At 40.2% G+C, this 24,203-nt stretch overlaps 2 protein-coding genes across 3 annotated transcripts in view; both read right to left on the bottom strand.

The window, feature by feature from the left end:
• TTC33 (tetratricopeptide repeat domain 33) overlaps window positions 1-8,183 on the bottom strand; it is a 46,268-nt gene extending 38,085 nt beyond the window's left edge. Inside the window, exons 1-2 of the mRNA XM_087715452.1 lie at window positions 8,072-8,183; window positions 6,463-6,692 (exon numbers count right to left, since the gene is read on the bottom strand). Of these exons, the coding sequence (XP_087571578.1) occupies window positions 6,463-6,683 (221 nt within the window). The 5' untranslated portion in view covers window positions 6,684-6,692; window positions 8,072-8,183. The remainder of the gene's footprint in view (window positions 1-6,462; window positions 6,693-8,071) is intronic.
• A 6,168-nt stretch (window positions 8,184-14,351) lies between these two features.
• Window positions 14,352-24,203, bottom strand: part of PRKAA1 (protein kinase AMP-activated catalytic subunit alpha 1) — a 39,192-nt gene continuing 29,340 nt past the window's right edge. Inside the window, exons 5-9 of one of the 2 annotated variants that reach the window (XM_087715453.1) lie at window positions 23,095-23,182; window positions 20,916-21,140; window positions 19,545-20,028; window positions 19,304-19,430; window positions 14,352-16,790 (exon numbers count right to left, since the gene is read on the bottom strand). In XM_087715453.1, coding sequence (XP_087571579.1) covers window positions 16,546-16,790; window positions 19,304-19,430; window positions 19,545-20,028; window positions 20,916-21,140; window positions 23,095-23,182 — 1,169 coding nt within the window. In that variant the 3' untranslated portion in view covers window positions 14,352-16,545. Of the gene's footprint in view, window positions 16,791-19,303; window positions 19,431-19,544; window positions 20,029-20,915; window positions 21,141-23,017; window positions 23,183-24,203 lie in introns of those variants that run through there. The other variant, XM_087715454.1, reaches the window with a different exon arrangement.

The following is a 24,203-nucleotide window of genomic DNA, read 5'->3' on the forward strand; positions in this document are numbered from 1 at the left end:
ACTAGATACCTTCCTAAAACAGGATTGTGTCATTAGAAAATTATGCTTCCAAAGATATACAAATAGAACTGAATATCATGGGGCAAGCAAAGTATGAAATGAACTTTAAAAAGTACTAATTTTTTTCCTTTTTAGCATTTCACAACCACAGTGATGAATGATCGGCTTACTCTTCGGCAGCAGGAGTACAATAATTTCCTATTGATGAATACAATAGTTCCACACTTAAGATGCTTGCTCCAAATCAAACTGACATAATTGTATGTATGTATGTATGCATGTATGTATATGTATATGATTTTATTAAATTATATTTTATATGTATATATGTTTATGTGCAATGTATGTATATATATAATTTTGTATGTATGTATGTATGTATGTATGTACGTACGTATGTACGTATGTATGTTCATTCATCCCTTACTATTAAGGAATGTATGTGTCTACTCAAGTGTTTGACAATTTCACAAAATAAAAGGAACCTATTTCTTAAAAATACTGCATGAAAGTAGGTGCTACTGCCATCTTGTGGCTAGTTACATTACAATCTTTGGAGGGTTCCAAATTCAGGGATAGTATTCCATAGTTCCATATTACAATTCAGCTTTTGTAGGAGACCTCCAGGACAATCGAGGGCTGAAGGATAAATTGGAATTTTTAAAAAAAAATATCCAGGAAAAAGCCAATGGCAAACTATTTCTATTTTGTTGACAAAGAAATTACACAGACATATATAGTTATCAGATCAAGTCAAACTCATTTACCTTTTTATTTTATATTAAAAGCTAGTCTGAAGAAAGGTATTTGGAAGGCCAAGACTGATTATAAGAGGAAGATAAGAGGATAATTTGTATAGTAATAACATGAGGCCGGTGTGGCGAGGGATTCAAATTACCAACCATCAACCAACCAATGTCACCCCTGCTGAGGGGGATGCTTCGTTGGCAGAAGAGCTGAATCATTTCTTTGCTCGCTTTGAAGTGGAGACATCAGAGACAGCTTAAATACAGCCACCAGCCCATTGTAAGAAGAGCCGAGGTGGCGCAGTGGTTAGGGTGCAGTACTGCAGGCCACTTCAGCTGACTGTTATCTGCAGTTCAGCGGCTCAAGGTTGACTCAGCCTTCCATCCTTCCAAGGTGGGTGAAATGAGGACCCAGACTGTGGGGGCGATATGCTGACTCTGTAAACCGCTTAGAGAGGGCTGAAAGCCCTATGAAGCGGTATATAAGTCTAACTGCTATTGCTATTGCTATTGTAGCTCCCAACCTATTGTGGAGGAAGAGGAGGTGAGGAGCATTCTGAGGGCTGTGGATCCTAGAAAGGCTGCCGGTCCTAATGGTATCTCTGGCTGAGTGTTTAAAGACTGTGCTGATCAGTTGGCTGGAGTCTTGGCCAAAATCTTCAATGATCTTTATCCCAGGCCACTATTCCATCTTGTTTGAAGGCTTCCACCATTGTTCCACTGCCAAAAAAGTTCCCCATCAATAACCTCAACGATTACAGACCAGTAGGACTCACTCCTATCAACATGAAGTGCTTTGAGAAATTGGTCTGCCGGAATGTCCTTTCTGGTCTTCCGCATATATTTGATAAACACCAGTTTGCATACAGAAGAAACAGCTCTACGGAGGATGCTATAGCCATCATTCTTCACACTGCTGACTCATTTGGAACAGCAGGGGGGGCTATGTGAGGATGCTTTTTGTAGATTTTAGCTCTGCATTTAACACAATAATTCCACATAGACAAGTCTCTAAACTTACGAATCTTAGGCTTTCTTATTCAATCTGCCTTTGGATTATGGATTTCTTATCCGGCTGCTCTCAGAGGGTCAGATTAGGTAATCATATCTCTTCAGCCCTTATTCTTAATACTGGTACATCACAGGCTGCGTGTTGAGTCCCTTACTCTAAGTCTTTATGTGCATGACTGCAATTCCACTCACGCTAGTAATACTATTACTAAATTTGCAGATGATACAACCTTGGTGGGACTAATCTCTGGGGGGGTGGGGTGGATGAGTTTGCCTATCGAGATGAGGTGGAACAGTTTGCTTTTGTGGTGTGGAGACAATAACTTGATCCTTAACATAAATAAGACCAAGGATCTTAAAGTGGACTAAAGAAGGAATAGATCAGACATCCAGCCCTTGCTTATCAATGGAGACCGAGTGGAGCAAGTGGCCACTTTTAAGTTTTTGGTTGTTGTCATAAAAGAGGACTTGACCTGGGATACTCACATTGCAACACTGGTCAAAAGGGCCCAGCAGAGATTATACTACCTGAGACTTCTCAAGAAACAACAACTGGATGAAAAACTGCTGTTGACCTTCTAATGCTGCACCATGGAGAGTATTTTAACTTACTGCACCTGTGTATGGTTTGCCAATTGCATAGTGGCAGATAAGACAACTCTCCAGAGGGTCAACATCATTGCCAAGAGGATTATTGGTTGCCCTCTCCCCTCTTTGGAAGAGCTGTATAGCTCCCGCTGCCTTAAGAAAGTTCAAAACATTCTCAAGGATCCATCTCATCCTGGGCACTTTTTTTTTTAACTATTACCATCTGGCAGACGGTACAGGATAATAAAAACAAGGACAAACAGGCTGAAAAACAACTTCTATCCCAGGGCAATAACCATATTGAATTCTACGGTATAGTGCAATATCAGGTTGTAAAGGATGTATGTTTGTGTTTTTATTTTTATAGTTATAATATACACTGAAGACAGCATTTAATTTCATTGTACCATGTGCAATGACAATAAAGTAAACTCATTAAGCCCACCAAATAAATACACTTACACAGAGATCAGATTTGAACAGTCCATTTTCCTAGGAGATGCTTCAAATGTATATATTTAATATTAAAGTATGGAGTATTAAGTGGATTGCCACCACCTATCATCACCTATCGGCACTAATTGCCGCCACCAAATGGCGATCGGTGGTGAAAGTGATTGGCAGTAGCAGTGGCAATCCCTGCCGCCTAGAACAGCTGATCGGCGGTATTCCAGGAAGCTGATCCAACCGCCAATCAGCTTCTCAGCAGCAAAGGCTCCAGCGTTCCCTGCTGTGGGTGGCAGCACAAGCACGCCAGCCAGATGAATACCGGATTGATTCTGGGAGTCACAGGCAGATTTATTTTTTCTTGTTTTCCTCCTCTAAAGCTAATGTGCGTCTTACAGTCCGGAGCAAAAAATATGGTAATTAATGTATACAAATCAAATTTTACAAACGTGGGGCCTCATTACTAGCTGTCCAGGACCGCATGCAGGTTGGATACACCTCATCTAGAGTTCTTCATTGGTAGGGAAACAAATTGCAGCACTTGAACAAGCCAATGGTGTGTGGCAAGCCAGTAGTAAAGAAGCAATATCTGGAAACATCTGAGATTTTCCATTTCTATAACAGGCCATCATTAAAAGGATTCATCAATAGAGGTAATCTGCCAATTACAACAGTTCATTTAGTGACTGTTCAAAGTTACAATAGCAGTGAAAAAAGTGAATTTCAACCATTGTGACATCCCCATGGTCACATGATCAAAGTTCAGATGTTTGGCAACTAATTCATATTTATGTATCCTGGGGTCATATGATCAGCTTTTGTGACCTTCTAACAAGCAAAGTCAGTGGAGAATCCAGTGTCAACTCTGAAACAAACCTGGCTGAAACCATCTTATACTGCCTCATAATTGTCACAAAGCCAGAAAGGGGGAAGGGAGGTGGGAAGTAGATAGCCAGCCTCTAGTCAAAACCAAAAGCTTTCTTCTGGGAACCAAGGTCATTGAAACAGATGGCCATTGAAAATGGAGAAGAGCCTGCCTTCCACCATCATTGGACAAGGTGAACGATGACACTTGGGAGGGAGGAGTTTGATACTTCTTAATTATCCAATAAATATATATTTTGAGGAATCTACCTGCCTTGGAGCTATGCTTTCAATGGGTGCATTTCTCAGAACACCAACATTCACGTAACAACCTTATTACTAACTTAATAAATGCAAGGATTAACTTAACAAAGGTGTCAAGAAAAGTCATAAAATGGGGCAAACTCACTTAATAAATGTGCCACTTAGCAACATAAATTTGGGGCTCAATTGTGGTTGTAACTCGAAGACTACCTGTATAGGCAATATTGATTTCTAATGTTATATGCAGCATGTAAGCGCCATAATCTTTTGCAAGCTACATGACACCATATAATGACCCAAGAATCCAACGTGCCACAATCATTTATTTAGCAGAAAAATCGGGGAGGAGTGTTTAGCTTAATACTAGTTATTATTGATTGGTTAGTAATCAAGAATTTACTAAAAAGTTGCAGATAATTTTCAAAAGTTCTGAAAACTGGAAACTACCACTCAGAATCTACCAACACTCTAACTTTGTTTTACAAAAAAAAGCTCTAATCACCATGTCTTAAAAATGGTATTGTATCCTTGGAAAGATATAGAAGTGATTGGGGTCCAGAATATTTTCCTTGGTTATACAGTTACAATGGACTATTGATTGATTGATTGATTGATTGATTGATTGATTGTATTGATATGCCGTTATGTTTGTAAAACATCAAAGCTACTTTATGACAAATCATAAAATAATGTACAATGCAAAGGAAGAGGATATGGAACAGATATCACCCAAGGAATTTAAGAGGTGTAAAATTTAGAACAGACAGAAGGAAAGATATCTTCCTACAAAGCAGAGGTGGTATTCAGCAGGTTCTGACCAGTTCTGGGGAACCTGTAGTGGAAAGTTCGGAGTACTTTGGAGAACCGTGAAATACCACCTCTGACTAGCCCCACCCCCCACCTATTCTTTGTTTCCTCAGTCCCAGCTGATTGGAAAGAAATGGAGATTTTGCAATAACCTTTCCCTGGAGTGTGGAGGGAATGGAGATTTTACAGTATCCTTCCCCTGCCATGCCCACCAAGTCATGCCACACCCACCAAGCCATGCCCACAGAACAGGTAATTAAAAAAAATTGAATCCCACCACTGCTACAAAGCATAGTTGAAGGACAGAATTATTGAAACCAAATGGCCAACTGATATGTGTCACAGGTAATTCACTATCTAGAATCTCACAGAAAGCATTAGACCTGCCCCCCCCCCCCAAACTAGTCTTTACAAACTAGAGCCACAGTCAATTACTGCTGACATTCTAGGACTTCAAAGGCCAGGACTACAATCAACCTACCCTATTTTTCGGAGTATAAAATGCACCTTTCCTCCCCCTAAAAGAGGGTGAAAATTTGGGTGCGTCTTATACACCGAATGTAGTCCCACCCACCGGCCCCCACCCTTTGGCCTCTGCCTCCCAGCAATTTATCTCTTTGCAGCAAACGGGACTTGCAGAGGCTTCAATAAGCTACAGCTGTCCCTGCAGCCTCTAACAGCTGGTGATTGGGAGAAATTGAAAGTGAAACTACCTGTTGGCTTGCTGGGAGGCAGATTATTTTTTTCTTGTGCTAATCAGGCTGTTGGCTGCCAGGAGGTAAGTCAACAACTATAAATGCCTATAGAATGTTCAAATTGTTAGACTTATTTTTTAAAGACTGCTTTATTATTGTTCTAGACAACTTAACAAAATGAAGAGGCTTTTTAAAATAAATGCTTAATCTGAAGAGACCCAGTGCTATTGTTTTAAAAAGTGCTATTCTTTTAAATAGCAGAGAATAACTATACTTCCAGAAAGCAGTTTAACAGCGTCTGTACAAGTCTAGTCTGAAATATAACACTACAAACAGTGTATATTGTCTGTACTGTTTGTTGCAAGGAGGCAAATTGCTGGGAGGCAGAGGCAGATATTTTCCCCTTGTTTTCCTCCCCAAAATCTAGATGCGTCTTATACTTTGGAGCATCTTATACTCTGAAAAATACGGTATTTCCCTTTTACTTTCAGAGCTAACTATGAATCAATCTATTTTTATTCTGACTTGATCACCAATTGTATTTAGTAGCATATTCTGGTACAAAATATGGTTAATATTCAGATTGGTGAAGACATCATACTCACCAAAGTTACTACAGAAACTGCATAGTGTTAGTAATGGAGAAAGAAGAAAAGAGATGAATGTTTCCTAACTATGATTAGGTGATTAGAATAGTAAAGCTTAGGGTTAGCAAGTGGACACTTCAAAACCCATGAAATACTCCATAAAAGACATTGACTAACTTCACACTTGCACTAAACAGTAACAGAATGTCTCTCATTTTGAGTAAGTTGTATGAATCCTGAATCCTATTACAGTGATACACAAACCATGTTTTATAATGACACTACTATGTATGAATCCAGCCAGCCACTGTGGGTTATTTAATCAATACTTGGATCTTTACAAACATCAATGTAACATTAATATCAATGCTGTTTTAAATAAAACAAAGGGTAACATACCCAACTATTTAACATGGAATAGGACATACACATCTAGAGGGAAAAACTCCATACCTTCCATTTTCAGCTAAAATTGCACCTTCATCCTTCAGATGTTTACTTTGGGCTGCACGGTCTTCCAGAAGAAGCCGTTTTTTCCTTTTGGCCTCATGAAGACAATCAACTTCACTATTATCAACCAGGACCTGCTCATCAGCAGCTTGAGCTTCGAATTGCTGGGATGTTACCTTAGATACCTTCTCACCAATCTTTCTCTTCCATCCAAAGGAAGCCATTCCAGGAAACTGAGAAGAATGCACATTTTATTATTGGTACAATTTTCATCTATACCTAAACGCATCTATTTAAATTTATCACATCAATTTACATAGGTAATCCATATTATGTAAGCAATCTAGCCTAACTAACAAATACATTTGCTCAAAAAAAGCCTTCATTTCTGCTAACAAAATCAGCTTACAAGTTATCATTTTGCTATCTACAGGTGTTCAAATGAATTACAAGCAACATCACAGATGCTGGCTGGGGAATTCTAGGAGTTGAGAGTCCCTAGGTTTTAAAATTCCAGGTAAAGGTTCCCCTCGCACATATGTGCTAGTCGTTCCCGACTCTAGGGGCCGATGCTCATCTCCATTTCAAAGCTGAAGAGCCAGCACTGTCCAAAGACATCTCTGTGGTCATGTGGTCAGCATGACTAAACGCCAAAGGCGCATTCCCTTTCCACCAAAAGTGGTCCCTATTTTTTCTACTTGCATTTTTAATGTGCCTTCAAACTGCTAGGTTGGCAGAAGCTGGGACAAGTAGCAGGAACTCACTCCATTACGCAGCACTAGGGATTCGAACCGCTGAATTGCCGACATTTGTGATCAAGAAGCTCAGAGTCTTAGCCATTGGGTTCCTATTTTGCTTATCTACAGGTGTCCAGATGAATGAAAAGCAACATCATATATGCTGGCTGGGAAATTCTAGGAGTTGGGAGTCCCTAGATCTTAAAGTTCCAGAAGTTGGCTTAAATCATAAAATGCTATCCTTTTAAGTTCATGGACATTAATACTATTATTTTCAAAGTACCTTTCAGCGAAAGACAAAGCTTAGGCCTATGTCAGCTTCTTATTTATACCCAGGAGGATTCAGACAGTCAAGGTTCAAGGGCCAATTTCAGCATTCCCACCCTTCAGGTTTCCTAAATTTCCAAACACCTGAAGAGCTATTCATCTGCAAATAATATCTTCCAATATAGGACTGACAATAGGCAGAAGCTTTGCCATTGCTGGAACAATGATAGGCATTTTGCCATTCTTGAACTACAACTCCCAGGAGGTCTCGCGGTGGGACTTAAGAGAGTTATAGTTTCTTAAAGCAGGGGTCCGCAAACTTGGCAATTTTAAGACTTGTGGATTTCAACTCCCAGAGTTCTCCAGCCAGCAGCTGGCTAGAGAATTCTGGGAGTTGAAGTCCACAAGTCTTAAAGTTGTCAAGTTTGAAGACCTCTGTCTTAAAGTCTTGGGAATACAAGGCAGCCATCAAGGGCGAAGAGCTGTTTTTCAAATATCCCATTTCATTACATAATGAAAATGCAAAAAGGTGAAATAAAGGCCTTTAATTTGAAAAACTTAGGAGAGAAAAGGCCAGAATCCAGTGAAAAGAAGGGTAGCCTGATTACCTGGAATCTCCCCTCTCCAGCGGTGTCTTCCTAGCCTCCGTCGTTCGTAGGGTAAGCACCAACCGGAAGTGGAAATCCCGGAAATAGTGGCGCTCTGCGCAATATCACAAACTCTATGCTCAATTTCTGCTTTTTTGGGGGGGGGGGGGGGAACGTCTGCTCTGGCGTCAGCGAGAAAAAGAACCGGGATTGGCAAGCCCCAGTATTACGAAAAATACGTTCTGTGTACCGTCCAGGAGACCATTCGTTATGTTTATAAAATTAAGAGTAGAGGAACTTCAGAGTTCCACAGCGAGCCTTATCGTGGGGTTGCATCGCAGAGCCTATTGGGTATTATAGTGTGTTTATTATGATCACGTGACCGACACGGATTGCTACTATTGGCTAGCATCAGAACTTCAACCGTCCCACTTGCTGCGTAGCACGTGTTGCGACTTTGATTCCTTTGCTTTCTGTCAGTTGGGGAACGTCGGTCCCTTTATGATTTGTGGACTTCGACTCCCAGAATTCAATTCCCTGAGCAATACTATCTCAGGAATTCTGAGAGTTGAAGTCCACAAGTCATAAAGGGGTCATCTTAACCCGCTCTTGCTTTACTGGGTTAAGATCTCCTCCACATAATCCTCACGTTGGAAGAGTCAATGTGAAATGTATAGCCCCTTTGCCAATCCACATTCGTCCTCTATTTTCCATTTTTCGTTATCTCCGACAGTGGCATGGTCTTGATTATGTGCAAGTTAAACAAATGGTGAATTGCTTCCCTCCCTCTTCATGCCACTTGCGGGTGGGGGAGGCGTATCTGTCAAAGGGTTGTACCAATTTCTCAAACATGAACCTTGAAATTTAGAGGGGAATACCTTGTTTATACCTTGGTAAGGTATAAGCAAGGGACACAGTGACTCAGTGTCTAAGACACTGAACTTGTCAATCAGAAAGGTCAGCAGTTTGGCGGTCCGAATCCCTAGTGCTGCATAACGGGGTGAGCTCCTGTTACTTGTCCCAGCTTCTGCCAACCTAGCAGTTCGAAAGCATGTAAAAATGCAAGTAGAAAAATAGGAACCACCTTTGGTGGGAAGGTAACAGTGTTCCACTTGCCTTTGGCATTGAGTCATGCCAGCCACATGACCATGGAGACGTCTTGGGACAGTGCTGGTTCTTCAGCTTTGAAACGGAGATGAGCACCGCTCCCTAGAGTCAGGAACAACTAGCACATAAATGGAACCTTTACCTTTACTTAAGCTATAAACACCTGAACTTCTAAAGAATAGTAAAAATAAAGTCTCTCTAAAACTGTGTCCAACCTTGGCAACTGTTAAGACTTGTGGAGTTAAAGTCCAGATCTTAAAGTTACCAAAGTTGTACATCCCTGTCTTAAAACAAGCTTCATTCCAGGTAATTTCGTGATAAATTGGGGAAAATTTCTTGACAGCAATAAGGAGATTGCCTTCCTCTAGTATGTTTTGTAAACTATCAATCAAAACCATAGTTGTAGGATTTGGGGATGATCTCCCATATAATTAATAATTGAATCCTACTCTGGATCAATAATACAATAGCAGAGTTGGAAGGGACCTTGGAGGTCTTCTAGTCCAATCCCCTGCCTAGGCAGGAAACCCTATACCGTTTCAGACAAATGGTTATCCAACATCTTCTTAAAGACTTCCAGTGTTGGGGAATTCACAACTTCTGGAGGCAAGCTGTTCCACTGATTAATTGTTCTGTCAGGAAATTTCTCCTTAGTTCTAAGTTGCTTCTCTCCTTCATTAGTTTCCACCCATTGCTTCTTGTTGTATCCTCAGGTGCCTTGGAGAATAGTTTGACTCCCTCTTATTTGTGGCAACCCCTGAGATATTGGAACACTGCTATCATGTTTCCCCTAGTCCTTCTTTTCATTAAACTAAACTTACCCAGTTCCTGCAACCGTTATTCATGTGTTTTAGACTCCAGTCCCCTAATCATCTTTGTTGCTCTCCTCTGCACTCTTTCTAGAGTCTCCACGTCCTCATGACGACCAAAACTGGTTGGAGTATTCCAAGTGTGACCTTACTAAGGCATTATAAAGTGGTATTAACACTTCACGTGATCTTGATTCTATCCCTCTGTTTACGCAGCCTAGAACTGTGTTGGCTTTTTTGGCAGCTGCTGCACACTGCTGGCTCATATTTAAATGGTTGTCCACTACGACTCCAAGATCCCTCTCAGTTACTACTATTGAGCAAGGTACCACCTATACTGTACCTGTGCATTTTGTTTTTCTTGCCTAAATGTAGAACCTTACTCTTTTCACCATTGAATTTTATTTTATTAGATAGTGCCCCAAGAACCTTCTGCATCTTGGGGTACTCCACTGCATACAGCCAACACAGATCCCCTTTAGATGACTTTAACTTCCCTGTCCACAGAGACCAGCTGCCAATCAGAAAAAAATATACTGGGCTTGGTCAGGAATAGGCAATGGTCTGCCCCTTCGTTATGTCATACTACTAAACCCATTATCCTGCAAGTCCCTTGGACTGCAAGGCAATCAAAACAGTAAGACCTAGAGGAGATCAACCCTGACTGCTCTTTAGAAGGCCAAATCCTGAAGATGAAAGTCAAAATACTTTGGCCACCTAATGAGAAGGAAGGACTCACTGGAGAAGAGTCTAATGCTGGGAAAGATTGAGGTCAAAAGAAGGGGACGACAGAGAATGAGGTAGCTGGATGGAGTCACCGAAGCAGTAGGTGTGAGCTTAAATTGACTCCAGAGGATGGTAGAGGACAGGAAGGCCTGGAGGAATGTTTTCCATGGGGTTGCGATGGGTCGGACACAACTTTGCAACTAAAAACAACTAGACTCATAAACTACTAAGGCTGATGGGAGTAATAGGATGCCAGTTGTGGTCTCAAGCCTGGACCACAACGACTGACAATAAATATGATACATCCATCTCTGGTTTCACCAGAGTCCTCTGCATTACAAAGGTGTTTCATGTGTACTTACCTATAACTTACTCACCAAATCCCCTGAGTCTTGGTGGCTCTTTGGCAATGGTAATAATACCCTTAATGAATCCCTGACAAATTTCTAGGAAACTTGGGATTCCTCAGAAAGACATCTTGAAAGCATTGTTATCCTCTGCTCTCCAGGGGTCAGAGATTAGGCCACTGATGACTAGTCTTTTTGTTGTTGGGTGCCAAAATTGCAATCATGCACATGTATGCCGGCACCCATAATGAAAAGCAAACCCCACGTGTATGTGTGCACACCCCCCCCCCCCAGCATACCACACTGCTCGCCTCCAAGCTGAGCTTGCTATTTCCTCCGAGGGGCCGGGGGGAGCCGTTTTCGCCCTCCCCAGGCTGTAGGAAAGTCTCCGGAGCCGGGAGAGGGCGAAAAACAGCCCAACGGGCCTACTGGAAACCAGATCATTTCTTAACTTCCGGTAAGTCCGTTGGGTTCTTTTTTGGCCATCCCCAGGCTCTGGGCGAAAACGGCATCCTCCGGCCCTCCAGAAAGCCGAAAATGAATGAGCTGGCTGGTGGAGCTGACATGCCAACAGATAAGGCTCCGCGTGCCACCTGTGACACGCATGCCATAGGTTTGCCATCATGGATTAGGCTCCTCACTGAGCTACTACTTCCACCAATAACTGGAGAATCAGAAGTTGCTATTAACCCAATGTCAAAATATATTTCTCCCACTGTAGTAAACCTCCATCAATGTTGAGAAAGTCCCCAGCCATTAAGGAGGACAGGTGAATTAAGAAAGCTAAGAAACTGTACCATGACCTTTCAAATTTTACTTGCATACAGTTTAATGTTTGTTAAAAGTAACAGGTCATATACAGCTATCACAAGCAATTTCATTCAATATTGATTCCCCCCCACACACAAAAAAAGAGAAAGAGAGAATATGCAATAAAAGTAGGCACATATCGTTTTTGAGAAATGGTGATCATCCATTTCATAAGCAATACAATGGTAAAAATCAATTGGCAAATATTATCTCAAACTTTATACTGATTGAAAAGTTAAAAATGACAAAACATGTAAAAGTCAGCCTTTGGAAAGATTGCACTACGAAGATGGATGTTTTTTTTTTTTTTTACTTTTTACCAATGTTAACAATTTACATTGCACAAGGTTTCCACTTCCTACGTCCCACCCCCCCACCCCCCTTTTCAGCAATCAATTATGAAGTGTTTGCAATAAAAACCGATCATCTGAAGGGCTTTTCTACTGGAACGAGCCCAAAGGAACAATATTTGAATAGGCTGCTTAGTCAAGCTATACACTTGTTATTTTTCATTTTTAAAACAGATTTTTTTCTCTCTTCATAGTTCCCATCATAGTCAGTTCTGCAAAACAGCTTGTATTTCATGATCAACGGCCCTGATTTTTCTGTATCACTAAGAAGTGCCAGCAAATAATCCTCCACTATAAGACCACACCAGGTCTGAGTTAAAAGGGGGAGGGGGAGTAATTTCAACATCAATATTTTATTCTAAGTCTAAAAATTGTTTAAAAACATTGATTCATATTCTTTTGCTTGAATACATCCAAGATATTCCTCTGCCCAAGTTAACAAAACAAGTAAAAAGGGAGCATTGAAATGGCTTTTAAAGAAAAGTTACAAAATTATGTATTTAAGAATAGGCAACTGTACCTTTTTGCTATGTACTTTGGCCCTCATATTCCAAAGTTAAGGCCTGATAATGTGACATCCGCCCCAACATTCAATAAAACATATACATTTTTAAAAAAATTAAAAGTTTTATACATGATAACATTTCTTAATGTAGACACCGAATATAAAATCAAGCTGATGAGGCTAGCAGATGTTTTCCATTCATTTCAGTTGGATTTGAGCAGGAAACATACCAAAGCTACAGTTAAATATGCAGACAGATTTAAAAATATGGAACCCTAAAGTCAACACAATTTTATTTCAGGCTGGACTTACTTTTGGACCCACTGAAACAGAGAAACATTCACTTATGGTTTACACACACTAATTTTTAGCTATTTTTCCCCAAATTTAAGATTGTAGCTTGCCAAAAACAATTTTGAGCTATGAAAGGGGAGGGGGGGGGAGGTCATTTATGCCATTTGCCAAGTTCAGTATTAACAATTCCAAATTAAGACAGCATAAATAAATAAAAAAAATCACAGTAATTGTATAGATGCAGCAGAGCACAAAGTAACAAGTAGTTTTATTTTCGTGTTGTAAATTAAGGACTACTACTTGGTCCCCAAGACAACCGTCTCTCTTTATATATCACAGCAACACTATTTAGCTACTGACTCCTTTTACACACACATATACACACCCCGCCGCCCTTTCCTTCCCACACATTTTATCTCTTTTGGAGTAGATATTTGTGACTGCGAGTCAACTTCAGTTATAAATTCACTGTTTGAATTCTGGGAAGTAATGAAGTATGGAACTATATTATAAGACCACCTTAAGTGTTTGCCTCTAAAAAGGCCAGCCCATGGCAAAAGCCCATAGCTATAGATTTGAGGGCCTCCTGACCATAGCACAAATTTTGAAGTTCAATGTCTACTAAATTCAATTATTAAAACAGTGCAGCTTCTGAATTCATGCATTTATAGACTGAGCCAAGCTTCTTCAGTGTATCTTGAGTTGCTGGCACAAACATACTAGATACACTATTGCATTCAAACCCAAGCATCTCTTTACTGGCCTTTCTTACATTCTTTGCTGGCACAATTCTGTTGGATATCTCTGCTTTACATTCCCATCAAAGTAAAAGACTTTACTTTACAAGATGAAGTCAAGCTAGTGTCTCCTGGACGATGGCTGGTGTACACTTTTTATTACCTTGCTTAGCATGGAAATTGGAGGCTGATGATAATTGAAATCATACTGCAAAACATTCCAAAGGCACCACATTAAGCAAGAGTCATTATCTGTTCTCTGGCATCTTATAAGAAGGCTCACACACTGCTTTGACATTATTTGCTTAACCATGGTTTGTTGAATAAGCAACAATTGGCTGGGCATACATATCACAATCTATGTCTGCTGAATCACGGTCTGTTAAATAAGCTACAACTAGCATAGCTTTACAGTGTAACAGCTGGGGTCACACAACATGCTAAGCCAGGCAGAAGCTGTTATGCCATAGCATGATATATGAACCTAACCCTAAGTCTCATTAATATTCACATATTAATGGATGCTTTTTCTTAATCATATGCATATCAAATTTTAGGATTTTATTGGGTTTGTATGCCGCCCTATTCCCGAGACTCAGGGTGGCTCACAATAAATAAAAAAGGGGAAGGGATACAAAAAAAAAAAAAAGTAAAATAAACAACTATTTAAAATTATACAACAGCCATAACCTCGAATGGGGCTGGATGGTTCAACAGCCGCAGGCCTGCCGGAACAAATCACAGTGAAGGATTTGCCTGTGTTCTGAAATTTTCTCTCAGTGCATTTGCATTACCCATGAACTAAAGTGTTGCATCTGTAGCAAGCAAAGATCAATTTCATCTTCTTTTCTGGTTTTAAGATAAAAACGCTGGTTGCTGCCTTATCTTAACTGTGGGCTTGTTGGCAAGGAACAACATCCCAGGATTTCTATTTCTTCCACACCATTAGCACAACTGATAACAAAACTAGGACCAATTTATCTAGTACAGCAAGTCACATAAACTGATCTCAAGAATTATTACTAAAAGATCCTCTACAGTGGGTAAATAAACAGAATTCTGCTGTCAACAATAAAAATAAGAAAGGGGGGAGGGATAACATCTTAGTTTGTTATGGCAGGTATGGAAGCCAAGAGGAACATAGAGGACACCAAAACAAATTCATAAACGCAAGAATCTGATTTATCATCTCGTTTCAATGGGATTTATACATTTGGAATCTTAATGTATATGCCAAGAATAATCAAATTGTGCAAATCGTGGCTAAGTGTTACGTCTTCACCAAACAAGAATTGCTGAAACATAATACAGTATTTCCATTCTATCATTTTAATCAGTTCAAATTAAGCCTCTTTTAACTCTTTAGCATCATTTCATCCATTTTTTTTTTTAAAAAAACCCAATATTTTTCACAGTTAGAGACGGGGGAAGATTCTCTCTAGCAGTTTTTTCAATAAGAAAATTTAATTTGTGGCAGCTGACTCATTTCTGACCTAACCAATTAAGTTCTATACATATCAAAACAAAACCAAAGTTACTTCATCTTTCAAAACTTTTAGAAATTTTAATTCGGTATATTATAAAAGCAGTATAAAAAAGTGATTATGCAACACAGGCAAAATCCAGATCACTCTTATTAGAAGGGTGGTCTGCTAGAGATCTGTATGAAAGCTATATGAAAACATGAGCCACTGAAATCCCAGGGCAGGGCAGGATGTGATTCCAAGAACTGGATATACCAGTCTGGGCTATCCTATCAGCCATGAGACCATTGGGTTTAGATTCAGGCACAGAATCCATATCCTGTTGTGGCTGCAAAAAACTGCTTCCACGCACCCAACATGGGTCAGAAAACCTGCAGAGTTGCAATCTGGGTCAAGCAGAGTATCATTCTCACAGATCAGTTGTGCTGCGGAGGGGGGGGGGAATACCCCTATCTCATGGATCCTTCCTAAGGTCACCTGCTTAGGTCCATGGTCGGAAGTTGTGCATTCGTACTATAAATTCTGATTGCCTTCCAAGGAACACTCAAACACCATTCACCTCCCCATTTTACAAAGTGCTTCCGAAACGTGTCACATGTAACAAATGTTGGAGAAAACCCATGCAACGTAGTTTCAGACCCTGCCTTTCTCTTCCTTGAATTAAACTGAACATTGCTACATTTGGTATTATCATTTTCAGGACAAAGTCCAAATTGGTCAAAGCAGAGTACCATTTTTTTTTTTGTCTTTTCCACTCAAGTGCACCACTGGCTGGTGAAAACTTAGGGTAGGTGCCAGATGGCTGAAGTGCTGTTTGAAAGGGGAACACTTTTGTTGACACAACAGAATACAAGCAAAGACAGTGTCCAAAAGTTACCTTTTGATCTCATAAATGAGCACATGTACTGTAAAAGGAATAAATTATCAGCATATAAAGGTCAAACTCCGTGAAGCCCTAATGATACACAATGTAAAACATACTGTTGTTGTACCTGCACATCATACAGGTAGACTATTGAATCATAATTTGCTTCGGTACATTAAAGATAATCTTCCCTGACCTGGAAACCTCCAGATGTGCCCTTCCTAATCTGCGGACAGAATGGCAAACACATCTGGAGGACGTCTGGTTTGGGAAGGATGCAGTATGAAGTGTAGACTGCTTCTAAATGCAAGTTCGATTCCTGTGCAAATTGCAATGTAGCTAGTCTTCTCAGTGCCAAAGTTTAACTGTAACTTGATTATAATTGGAAGCATTTGACTATGATTTTTTTTTCCTTTTTTTTCGGCATGCTTATTGCTGTAAAAAAAAGCCAACCTTATAAATCATTGTGCAAGAATTTTAATAAGATTTGCACACATTTCAAAAAATTCTATCGTGTGGCTCCCTGATCTTGGGGTTGATTCGCTTGTAGAAGAGTCAAGTGAAGAGGTCACTGAAGAGGTAAGAGATGCATCAGATGGTTTTGCTTGAATATCAGGGTCTGAGTCCTTCTGACCAGATCTATAACTAGTCAGAGAGCCTGACCTCTGGGGAGTGGTCGTCCCTGATTTTCCTTCGGTAATTTCATCTAGGGCAAGCAAAGAGAAGAATTTAAAGGCTAGAACAATTTGAGAAATTAATAAGGAAGACAAAATGTTAAAAGTCGCCATTCTACATATCCAGAATGAACAGGTTACCCTTATTATTGTTTCTAGTTGGTTGCACAGTGAACCAAGTGTTGAGACTGGATTTGGCTTTTTTATTCATCTAGAGCAGGGGTGTCAAACTGGATTTCTTCGAGGGCCAGGCTAGAATTGTAGTTCTCTGTGGGGCGGGGGGGGAGATGGGTCGGACAGCTCCTGCAGCACTCTGCTGGCCAAAATGGAGCACGGGGGGGGGGCTCCTGTTTTCAGCCTGAACAGCCTCCTGCAGCACTCTGCCGGCCAAAAGAGGGCGCAGGGGGGCCATGCACAGTCCTCCCGGTTTCATTTTGGCTGCCAGAGGCACCATGGGCTGGTCCTTTGCTATTTCCAGCCCAGCCCCGCGGACCAGATTTAAGCACCCTTGAGTTTGACACCCCTGATCTAGAGAGTGCTTCCCCAGGTTCTGGGATAGGCAGATGTTGTTGTCTGATGGTGTTAAATGTATCATCCAAGGATGGGTGTAATTCCAAATAAAGATGCCTTTTGCAATTGACTTATAGGGATTTGGTCAATGACAATGGTGTTCAAGTGGTACTCCAGATCTTTTGAGAATGTGCCTACTACTATTGATTATTATTAAAATTTATTAAAAACACTCTGCTGAATTCAATAAAAGCTCGACTTTTTCCATAAGTGGCCAATCAATTCTAAACCAGGTTACACTGGTGTTTGCCATTCCATTGATTCTGAATATCTATCATCAATAAATATGTTGGAAGAAATGTCCATATGGGTTCAGTTCCAAGTGAGTAAAAAAGACACTGGATTCATGGAAATTGCTTGGAAAGAAGGTTTATTGATAAACAGGATCACATGGCTTGAGATTCTGGGCAAAAAGAGAAGAGATGCTGAGAGTGCCTGGGTTTTATGCCCTCTATTGGGCTTTGAATTTGAGCTTGTGTTCTAATTGGTTGTCAGACTCCTATGGGGCCATGCATGGGTAACTTTGTAGGTTGTCTTTTGAGCGCCAGGTTTGGATGACTTTTGCTGGGTGATGATGTAATTAAAAGGGCTTTGGGATTTGGGCTCTGCCTGAAGGAGGTAGATTTGTTATGTAGAATAGACTGGTCCAGGCCTTAATGGCCCATTGACAAAGGCGTGGGGGATGAGTTTCTGCCTCCCTTTTAGGGGAAATATTCTGCCCTTTTAATATTTCATTTTTCTAGGAGGGGTGAGTGCTAACTTTCTACAAGTATATATGGTACCGGTAATTAAAACTGGGGGGGAAAGCCTTTGAGACTTCACAAACAAGCTTATTATTTATATGTATCATTTATAGTGGATGGATGAAATATTTTCCCATGAGGTGCCTTATAGCAATTTCTGACAGTCGCATCTGTGCTGACCACTAAAGCACATATTGTTATTCGTTTGCAGATATTGGATGAATGGGAGAAGCAACCTGAGATCCCAGCTACTTACGAGTTTAGTTTAATTTAATTTACTTTATTGTCATCGCACCTTGTACAATAAAATTAAATGCCATCTTCATTCACATAGATTCCTTTCTATTCTTATGGATTTTAACTTTTGCAATTAATTTTAAATCCGTAGTGGCACGATCCAGACTAGCGCCATGTTAAGGGAATGATGATTTAATAGCTGACCAGCTGCTGTAAGGCTGTAACCCCGGGATGAAGGAATGAGAATGAGTCAGCAGGGTTATAACTTTAAGAAGCTGTCTATATAAGGGAGGCCATGTGAGGGCGGTTTCTCTCTCCATGTATTCTTCTGTGTTATAGTTGAAGATTGACTGATTGCCTGGTTTTGCCTAGTATGTGTATGTATGTGTATATGTATATGTTTGTATATATATGTGGGGGGGATAGATAGTTAGGTAGGTAGCAGTGGTGGGTTGCAGACGGTACGCACCGGTATGGGCATACTGGAGCCTGCCCAGAGCACCGGATACCGTTCCGGTATGATAGTCTGGATGGCCCACCCACCCACCTGAGATCCTTACCAGTCTTTTAAGTCTTTGGCGCTTTTGCACACGTGCACAGCGGGTATAGTGCCTGTGCGACGCTCCACTGAGCAGCTGGAACGTCGCAGAGGCGCTAAGATGCATCTGCGCGCTGCGTGCGTCCATGTGGACGCCGCCAGGCCAGTTCCAACCATACTGGTTCCAACCCACCAGTAGGTAGGTAGGTAAATAGATGGATGGATGGATGGATGGATGGATGGATGGATGCCTTGTAGATAAACCACTGTTTGAAAGACAAAACCTCTGGGTACTGTATTTTGCTCCTGGGTTCTCAAAATAATAGTCACACTGTGCATACTCTGACACACCACCATAAGCACCACAGAAAGCAGACAATTAATCTTTCTTTCCCCTTTTATAAACACTGATATACTTTGCATAAGAGGCTGCCTGCAAATAACCAGTTTTACATACCATCAATGCTACGGAAGTCCAGTAGATAAGTCCTGCTATCCACCTGGTACAGCTGCAGGCTCATTTTGGAATATGTGCCTGTTACTGCATTCTTTCTCCGAACGCGCAAGTAGTATGGATTTACAACCTAGGAAAACAAAGTAGAAACTTAACAGAAAACATCAAAAGAATTATTACATTGATTGTCATTATCTCTATTTGAAAAGCATCACTTGCAGGAAGACAATTTAAGCAATCTCACCTTCCATTCATAATCCAACTGCTTGATTGCCCGACAGACTTCCGCCATTATATCATTTGGCCGACTCTGACTCCGGATTCCTAAATGCCATTTAGCTCTTCTGACCCCCTGATGTTTGGACTTTTGTGGATTTAGCTCATCGAGTGTATGGCGTGACCTTGGTACTTCAGCAACTAAAAACGGCACTCTTTCAGGGTGAGGTCGGGAAAAATGGTCATCAAGAAAGGAATCTGGTGGGCTTGTAGCTAAGTAGAAGTCTTTCGCTTCATTCATTATTCTTCTATTATCTATAATGAGGTGATAGGCAACCGCTAGCGGATCCTGATGATTGCGATTATATAAGCAGCTTAGCACTTCCTCCTCTGTACATTCAAACTTATCACAGACTTCTCTTAAGGCTTCATCATCAATCAGAGTTGAACTGTAAGAAGGATCTTCAGGAAAGAGGTACTTGGGGAGATCTTGTTTAAACCACTCATGTTCCCTAGATGAAAGCAAGAACCATATTAAAAGCTAGCCGGTTCAACCATTTTCCCATGTTTTACTGACAGAACATGCAAAGTACACAGAAGAAATTATGCTAAAATAAGTGGTGGAAGACATTTCCTCTTTCAATCCACATATGGATTTTGCTGAACTTGAAATTAAAGTCCAGTTAGATGCTGTGACTATAGTAATTATCACCAGACTAAAATTTAAGCCTTTTAAGCAATATTCTTCTCTTCCCTTTTATAACTCTGAAGATCTTAGCTTCAGATTTCTCATTGATGCAAAATAAGTCATCTTTATAATTACACATGTGCGCTGGAGCTGATAGGGCAATGCCTTGCATGTCCTCGCGCGCCCCACAGGTGGCACGCGTGCCATAGGTTCACCATCATGGTTCTAGGGGCTATAAGTGTGACACCATGCGGTTGAGCAATGATTATTCCTGAATTTGGGGTATTCCATAACTCTCTTTCTGTGTGTCTCTCTCTCTTTCATTTATTCATTCATTCATTATGCTGCCCATATTCCCTATAAGTTGACTCTGGATGTCTAGTTCAGATCTTGGCTTAATTTTATATATCATAATTTAAATAAAGACCAATTTGGTTCAATTCATATGCAAAGACATCATGCCCTTAATTAAAATAAAGACATAGAGGTTTTTTATTCATACATAGGACTAATTGTCAAGTAAGCTAAAACAAACATGGCATCAGAGTGTATTGGACTCAAGTATTGGCCCAACTCCCTTTTGATTCAACTCAGCCTAATCACAAAATGGCTTCATATGATACAACAACCAAGCCAATGCCAAGCCAACAATTGAATAAAACTTTTTAGAAGATCACTGCCTCCCTGACGGAACCAGATGCTGTAAGGTACCTTATATCTTTCACCGTTGCTCTCTTCATAGGATCCACCTGTAGCATGTGTTTCAAGAGACTAATTACTGCTGAATTTAAGTACTGAGGCGTATAAAAGATACCATCACATATCTTCTTAAAAAGTGTTGGCACATGATCATCATCAAAGGGAAGAGTTCCACATAATAAAGCATAGAGAATAACACCACTGCTCCAGATATCAACTTCTGGCCCTGCATATAACCTGTAAAATGGAGATCATAGTGTTTTTGCCAAGTAAAAAAACACAACATAAGCAACTGTCACCCTGGATTATTAGCCTCTTAGCAATGCTTGTGAAAGGCTACATAAAGCACTTATATTCATGCAGTTAACTCCTGATTTGTTATATAAAATAGAACAAAACTGGTAAAGTGAGCTAAGTCAGAAAGACGAAGGCCTTGATCTGGTTTGGACAAATATAATGCGCTGATAGAAGTCTAACACTGTCTCCTGAGGTGGCATGATACAGCCTCTCCCCTTCTCTGAGTAACCTTCTTTCTGTGTAATTATGCTTAATCTAGGATTAGTCAGCATGTCTAAAGCAACAGAACCAAGCCCTCAAGTTTCAGAGAGTAGTTAAATGCAAGCTTTGATTACTTTAGCCCTCATTAGCATTATGTAGTGACTGATTTAAGGTAAGAGGAATAGGAATTTTGAGGTAAAGATAAGACGGAATCATCTCCCTCACAGGGAGATGATCAGAGGTGGAACTGATAGTGAAAATCGCGGCTCTATGCCATTCAAATTAGGCACGTTTTCAAGCCGTGTGCATGTGTGCAAGCTGCACGCGTGATCAAAGCACATGCATGGAAGGCTGAGCGCATGCGTGGATGCATACGCGATCACATTTGCGAACCGGTAGGGAAAGTAAGTGAATTAACACCCCTGGAGATGATGCCATACAAAACTCCTTGCCCACTCCTGACTTTATTAGCTGTAGTTAAAGCATAGATCATAGTACACTAAGGAACTGTTGTAAGGTTAAAAACAAAATATGCTCAGGAGCTTCTTGACTGAAGAGTGTAGTTCAAATGCAATTTATATTCCGTAATATAGCATACAATTACAAAACTGCATTGTGTATAGAGTAATCTGGGGCCCCTGGAAGCATTTTCAAGGCATCAAGAGTCTTTTATAAAATTGCACCTAAAAATTGAAATGCCAGAAAGAAAACCTTATAATCTAGAAAATATGTTTCTGACAAGATACTTGCTATAATTATAGCATATAAATATGCTATAATTATTCTGAGCCAAAAGGGAAACCAGGCTTGGGACCCTGTCAGACCGCAGGTATTTTTACTACTTCAATCAAAAGACATAAGTTTTTTCGTCTTCTTCTATGGTCAGGTATGTATGTAGAAACATTTAAAATTAATATTGGCAAAAAACATATTAAACAAGTTAGAAATTTGTTTGCATATCAATAGCCCAACACAGAAGTGCCCTCTTCTGCCTCTGATTTTCCATGACAGAAAGACAATATATACGATTATATTAATCATATTAAAACATATTTACTGTATTCCAACTTTAAATATAAAATTTAAGTACACTTAAATGAAAAGAGAGTCTAAAGCAGATTCTGGCCCACCATTCAAAAGTTTCCCTCAGCGCATAAAATCCTGGGCCATCGGTGACTCAACACAAGGTGTACATATCACAGCAACCTTTGACTTCTAGGATTTTTCCCCACATCTCCTCCTCACTGCTTAAATGATGAATTTGGAATGAGTTTGCATTTTTTTAATAGTTTGCCATATTGTCCACAGTAAAACTCATACTTAAGAATTGTAGTTAATAAATGTCTAAACAACTCAAATTCAAATACTATAATCTGGCTTGTTTCAAACACAATGTCAAGCTAAAATTAAAACTCCAGAAGTCCTTCTGGTATGCAGGAGGAAGACAATAAAAATGAGGTACATATGAATTTGTTGCATGGTATATTAAGTCATGGTTTGATGTGACATGTGATCACCATCATTGCCTTGTGCACAGAAACAGTTAAGATAAAATCAAAAGAAGCCATCAAAGCCAGGAATTTCAAATTTCCAAACCTGGAAGTATCTCAATCTACCTTGCAGCTTTAACACTGAAGAGCAGGGCTTTGATTTTGAGAATACATATATACATTTATCCAAGAAGAGAAACTACCTTCCTGAAATTACTTCTGGAGCAGCGTAGTTAGGAGAACCACAGCTCGTTCTTAAAAATTCTCCATCTGACATCATATTTGAGAGACCTGAAAATGCACAAGAGTTCAAATGAAGACCCACAAAAAAGATGAACAGATATTTAACCTTCTCTTAGGGAGGATACATCATATCCTATTCAACGGCAGGACCACAAGGAGGAATAAAATCAGAATCATATGTGTAATATTTTTTTTAAAAAAATGGTTCTCTAAATAGAAATGAATACTGCAAAACCTCTATAAAAATGTGACAAGAAAAAGAGTTATGAAAGAGACAAAGGATCAACTTTTATTCTAAGTAGCAAGTACAAAAATGCCAGGTGAGAAAAAAATGCAGAAAGAAAATTGCATTCCTTTAAAAAAAAAAAAGTGCTTCTATACACTGCCTAGAATGGGCAGTTCAAAGATACAAAAGATGATAGATGGATGGATGGATGGATGGATGGATGAATGGATGGATACCGTACTTTTCAGAGTATAGGATGCAATGGAGTATAAGATGCACCAAAGAGGCAAATTTTTTTTAAAAAGTTTTTGCACTCTGCAAACCTCCCAAAAATGGCCTGGTTTTCGCGAAAACAGGCCCGTTTTTTTTTTCAAAAAAGGGCATAACTAAGCCTTAGCAATAGCAATAGCAATAGCAGTAAACTTATATACCGCTTCATAGGCCTTTCAGGCCTCTCTAAGCGGTTTACAGAGAGTCAGCATATTGCCCCCAACAATCTGGGTCCTCATTTTACCCACCTCGGAAGGATGGAAGGCTGAGTCAACCCTGAGCCGGTGAGATTTGAACCGCTGACCTGCTGATCTAGCAGTAGCCTGCAGTGCTGCATTTAACCACTGCGCCACCTTGGCTCTTGGCTCTTAGGAGGCTTGTAGAGTACTCCTGGGGGGTGGGGGCAAAAAGAATAAAAAACGGCCCATTTTTTTGCGAAAACAGGCCCTTTTTTGTCAAAAAAGGGGAATTGGGAAGTTTATAGAATGATCCTGGGGGCTGGGGGAGGGGAGACAAAATTTCTGCCCTCCCCAGCCCCCTGGAGCTCTCTGAAAGCCTCCTACAAGCTATGCA

This window comes from Thamnophis sirtalis, unplaced genomic scaffold (assembly GCF_051295495.1).
Source record: "Thamnophis sirtalis isolate CommonGarterSnake01/CBP01778 unplaced genomic scaffold, rThaSir2_p1.2 scaffold_5, whole genome shotgun sequence".
NCBI lineage: Eukaryota > Metazoa > Chordata > Lepidosauria > Squamata > Natricidae > Thamnophis > Thamnophis sirtalis.